The 6,000-nt window shown below is 42.1% G+C and overlaps 1 protein-coding gene across 1 annotated transcript in view; it reads left to right on the forward strand.

Moving 5' to 3' along the window:
* Nucleotides 1–6,000, forward strand: part of NME7 (NME/NM23 family member 7) — a 142,519-nt gene that overhangs the window by 51,011 nt on the left and 85,508 nt on the right. Inside the window, exon 5 of the mRNA XM_018557302.1 lies at nucleotides 2,894–2,944. Within this exon, the coding sequence (XP_018412804.1) occupies nucleotides 2,894–2,944 (51 nt within the window). The remainder of the gene's footprint in view (nucleotides 1–2,893; nucleotides 2,945–6,000) is intronic.

The raw sequence follows: 6,000 nt of genomic DNA on the forward strand, positions 1-6,000 counted from the left end.
TGGCAAAAACGGGGGGAATGGCCATTGTCTTTCTGAAAATGCAATTCTGCTGGCTTCTATGCTTACCTACTACCTTTAATACTTTGCAATAATGACATATAACTAAAAGACAGATGAACAGATAGTCCTCTGACTTTTCTCTATGTTTCCTGATCTGCACACTTGTTCTGGGACAGTGACTAAGAAAGTATTAACGCTAGTGGGCCTGCATGGTAGCCAGACAAACAACATTTTTAGAACGAGGTACTGGTATGACAGGTTTTACTTTAAATACTTTTGTTACGTTCATGAAATGCAGCTAGAATAAAGAAAGGGTGTCCTACAGAGGGTCACAATTAGTGCTCATGCACAGGGGCGTAATAAAATACTTCCAAATAAATGTGTTTTTAGGTGTGCAGTTACTCGAGTTTGTGCGTTTACTATTTGTTTAGAGGCATATGTGTGTAAACTCATTCTATTGGCTAGAATGTTCATTTATTCTAGCCACTAGAATACATTTACACACGTATCTGCGTAAATTATGACAATAAGCTCCTCAGTTCTAAACAACGCAATGTGCGTGGACTCATTGGCTGAAACAGAGCTGCGCTCAGAGAGTGGTCTTTTTTTGCTTTGTGAGGTCTTATGTTTTATTCACACAGATGTGCACAGCCGTACAGCGTGCATGTCCATGCAGAGACCTGTGCCTGGGAGAGACCTGCACCTTTGCTGCGTGTAGCTGTGTGTAGCCACCATCTGCATAATAGGACATGGCTGCATGCTAACCCATACAGGTACAGATGCAAACTGTTTGCATCCAAGGTCATGCATCCATACCTGTATGGGTGTGCTGGTTCAGGTCAGCTTGTAGCCATGTTCTGTCATAGAGATGTACAGACGACTGAACACAGCTACATGCAGCACCCGTCCCTCCCGGATGCAGGTCTCTGCACAGATGTGCATGCTGTACGGTTGTCCTTATCCATGTGAACGAAGCCTAAGGTATACTCAGTACTCATGTTCTGCATAGAACTGCATAGATTTTAAATGAACCACCGTTTACAGTAATCCAGTTCCATGTGCTTATCTGACCAGTGAGATAAAGCGGTCAGGTGTGAACAAGTGCTTGCTTGCCACAATTTTCTGAGATGATATGTAGGAGGTCCTCTGCTCTCATTTCATTTCTGGACAGCCTTGTACAACCTGTTCTCTCTACTTTTATGTGTTTAGCCTTTATAGAGTTTGTTACCAGCTTTATATCACATACTGGTCATTTCTTCAAGATTGTTATCTCTCTTGAATGCCTTGCTCTTTATGTCCTCGCTGCTCCAAACTGGAATCAGACTGGATGCTGCTGTGTAAAACATGTGAACCGTAGTAAAACTAATTGGTAAACATTGTGATTGTGAAAGTGGTTTCAGGTTCTGTACTCTGCTTTATCATTGGATAGGGACTTAAATGCAGCCTTGTCATCCTTTTACTGCTGGTTTTAAATGCTGAACTCCAGCCAGATAGAAAAACACACTTTAATGCAACCGTGTATTTCTTTAAAGAGGAACTTCACCCTTATCTTTAAAATGACAACAAAGGCACCTTTAGAAATGTCTAGTTATAATCTACAAACAGATACTTCTAGATACTTGCCGGCTTTATTATGCTTTGCATACCCTATTTTTTCCCATTCCTTCTCATGGTGGCCATTTTCACTAAAAGCAGATAAATTCATCTCCTTTTACTTCATGGAACTCTGGGTCTGCCTCCTGGAACTTGTGACAGTAAACAGATAAGAGTTCCCAGGAAGGCATTGGTAATATAGTCTTCCCAGGATGCATTTGTGAGGCCAGGGCTACATCACCAGTGCCTCACTCAACCAGGAAGAGGAAAAACAGTAATTGTAAGTAAAAGGAAAAAAAGTTAGTTTAACTAATGAATGTAAGATGATTTTATATCCGCATGCACAGATGTATTCTGATTGTAAAAGATGGTAAAGGACCACTTTAAAACTTTTACTACATGCCAGTAGCATAGATACTTCAATCTGCTTTGATATCCTCATGTTATCTCTTGCACATCAGCATTCAGAATGTTATCTCTTGCACATCAGCATGCAGAAAGGAACAGGGAGAGGGAGTGCTAGAAGTTAAAGGAGAACTATTGGGTTAAGGCTTTCCCCCAAAGTTCTCCTTAGGGTAACGGGAGGGCACAAACTAGCATCCTCCCGTCACCCTAAGCTCAGATGCCACAGTATACTGAGAAGCGGATCCTGACAATTATGTCTGGATCCGCCCAGCTGTGTGAGTGACAGCTGGCTCTGCCTATCTAGAGGCAGAGCCAGCTGTACCCACCCCCTCTCCGTCCATTCCGCCAGTCATCGCTGGAGGATTGGAGGGGGGAAACCAGCCCCTCCCCTGTCACGGCAGAGAGCCGTGACAGGATCGAGAAGTGAGTGAACGCCGGGATGTGTTCGCTCACTTCCCGATCTACTTAGCCGACCTGTGACAGTCTCATTGTCACAGGTGTGCTAGAACTATGAGGTGAGTGAAAAGCACTCACCTCATAGTTCTCCTTTAGGGAGGATCTGCTACATGCACATGTTCTGACAGGAAATATGTTGATAGGAGGAGAGAGGCCTCTCAATAAATCTTTCTATGGAGCTAGACCAGGGTCAGGGATGGTTTCTTTACTGCTTGTTAAGAATATGTAACTCGTTTATTGTTCATAGTCTGGGCACATATGCACTTTAATATAAAGATATGCAATATGTGAATAGAAGCCATCAGTTGCCACTGGACACTGAATCTATTTACACTTGTGATGCAGAGTTCTGACAGACCAATTTGCCCAAGTATGAGCGACAGATAACTTTAGTCATTTTAGATGAATAACCAGTGATTTTTTTTTTTTCCCCCTTCAGAACAGAAGCGATGGACTTCTACAGTGAACATCATTCAAAGTCATTTTTTAAGTACGTACTTCTAGTTTCATAGTAGCTTGGGAAAAAACTGTTATCCATCACTGCAAATATTGTGCCTGCTAGCAACCTTCCTGCTTAATAAAGACATTGTTAATACTAGGGATGCACGGATACCGAAACTAGTATCATCACATGGTGACGGCTTCCCGGCGGTGAGTTATTGCACGCTTCCCGGCTAATCAGGAAGCCAAGCGGCGTGTAATGGCTTCCATAATGGGACTTCCCGTATCGGTATTCGGTATCGCCGAGTACTGAAAAAAAAATATATCGGTACTTGACACTGAAAAACCGGTATCGGTGCATACCTAGTTATTATCCATTTCATATTATAGAAATCAAAAATAACATCTACTAACACCTAACAAAAACTCTCTAGTTTCAACTGCACCTACGATTTACATTAAAGTGTAAACCCTAACAATGTTTTGTTATATCTGTTCGATAAATGTGTAAAAATACATAAAAATACTGTCAGAAATGTAGTGGGCTATAAACGTTCTGTGCTTAATCTACACTGTTATTAATTACATTGCTCCCAACTCTTTTTGGCGACTCCTCCCTAATGTTATGGAGGAAAGAGAGAGGTGTTCTGCAGTCCAGTCCTAGAGTATTATTATTATTATTGTTATTATTATTATACAGGATTTATATAGCGCCAATAGTTTGCGCAGTTCTTTACAATATAAGGAAGACATTACAATCACAATACAATTCAAGACAAGATGGTAAGGAGGGCCCTGCCCATGAGGGCTTGCAATCTAAAAGGGAGGGGCAAGTGATATATGAGGAGGTAGCTGTGTGGGGATGAATTGTTTGAGAACATGATGGTTCAGTGGTTAGGTTGAGGTGGAAAAGGCTTCTCTGAAGAGATGAGTCTTTAGGGATCGCCTGAAGGCAGTCAAGGTGGGAGATTGGTTGGTAACAACACTGGGGGGGATTTAGTAAAGGCTTTGCACCACTTTTCTGGCTGTATGGGCCTTTTAAAAGGTCCTTTGCTAAATTCAGATTTACAAAAGCCAACACATGCAACAGATTCAGGTAGCTCTTAAAGGAAAACTATGGGGCCAGTGCTTTTCCCTATAGTTTTTTCCAGGGTCACACAAACTAGCATCCTCTCGTGACCCAAAGCTCAGTATACTGCGAGCCACAGCCCCCTCCCCCGTCCATTCCGCCAGTCAGTGTTGGAGGATTGGACAGGGGAGGGGGGGAATCCCTGCAGGGAGCCGTGAGTGACAGTCATGGTTCTCTGCAGGGACACGATCGAGAAGTGAGCGATTGACGGTATATGTTCGCTCACTTTCCGATCTATTGAGCCGACGTGTGACAGTTTCATCCTCACACGTCGGCTCGAACTATGAGGCTGAGTGATTTTCACTCACGTCATAGTTCTCCTTTTAATAGTGCCACTTTAAGAATCTGTCACTATGGCTGCAGCAGATTCAAAAATTACTACGAGTTTACAGATGAGAAAACTGGCAGTATTTAAGACAAACTCTGAACTGGCTTACAGAGAGACTCCAGTACTCAGAGTGGGGCCCATATATGCAGGAATCTGTCATGAATGTGACAGCTTCCCGCTCATGGTTCAATGGTTACTAGGACACCAGTCTGCCGGCGCCCTAGCAACCAATGACACATCCCTGGCTCCCCATTTGCTGCCAGCCTGGAAATTCCCCAGCTGAATATAAACAAAGGGGCTGGGGATGCTGACTGCAATCATTACCCAAATTTAGCCATGGCCAGATTTGGATAATGATGTCATCCAGCATCCCAGCCCCTTTGTTTACATTCAGCTGTCAGCTGGGAAGTCTCCCTAACAGCAACTGAACTGGGCCAGGGATGAGTCACTGGTTGCCCAGATGCTGTCAGTTTCCAACAGGTACATACATCTGGTCCAAAGATAGACATTTGTTATGCGGATAGGCTATGGAATTCTAAAGGGCGTCATAGACACTCTATGAATTACACGGAAAGTGAATTATTAGCAGGATCACTAGGTGAAAATAAAGGAGAGAAGCCTGAAAAGAGAAAACTAATGCAGCCACAACATTCATTGACTGGCAATCTGCTATATATTACATTTTTGTTCTTGGGTTTATATACAGTATGCTTCAAATACAATATTTACCTTTTCAGTCTTAATGGAATGTTTATGAAGAAGTGAATGTGAGTTTCACCAATATTCAGTAATTGTGAATCACTCACTGTCATTTCAACACATGCACCAAGAGCATTCACCTGCAGTGAATGTTTGGTGAATGTCAGATTCACTGCATTATAAATGTACCCCATAGTGTACTAAAACCCAGACTGACAATTTTACCTACTCAATTCAGAGTTTTCCTGTGTGAATCATTCTTCTCAACCCCCTCTAAAATATATTTAAATAGTTCCATTTGTGATTGCGTCGTGTTGCGTTAGGACCTTCAACCTTCCCCCTCCCAGGAAGGATGTATTATATATTTACTTCACACTGTAGTCTCCCACCTGAAACTCTGTCGGAGAGCCAGTGAGTACACCTATGGAGATAGGAATGGTGCCAAAGAACTGGTTGGTGTGCATTTACTAAAAATAAAAAATTGTAACAACCATAATACCAGCTGATGATACCAAGAGGAAGAATTATTATATTATCTACTATTGGAATTATTTGTAGTACTATTATTCAAAGTAGTATTTCTTAAAATTTCTTTGCCATGAGGTGCCATGTTGAACTTCCAGTGACCAGTATGAGAGAGTGAGAGCGATAACACCAAATTTAGCCCACCTGCTCCCCATTCACACCTGAGACCTTGTAACACTAACGAGTCGCATGACACCAGGGAGGGAAAAGGCTAATTGGGCCAAATTTGTTGCCAGCGGTTTAGACATTAATGGCTGTGTGTTGTTATTTTGAGGGGACAGCAAATGTACACTGATATACAAGCTGTACACTCACTACTTTACATTGTAGCAAAGTGTCATTTCTTCAGTGTCGTCACATGAAATTATATAATAAAATATTTACAAAAATGTGACGGGTGTACTCACTTCTGTGAGATACTGTA

The sequence above is a fragment of the Nanorana parkeri genome, unplaced genomic scaffold (assembly GCF_000935625.1).
Source record: "Nanorana parkeri isolate BGI_ZX_2015 unplaced genomic scaffold, ASM93562v1 scaffold278, whole genome shotgun sequence".
Taxonomy (NCBI): domain Eukaryota; kingdom Metazoa; phylum Chordata; class Amphibia; order Anura; family Dicroglossidae; genus Nanorana; species Nanorana parkeri.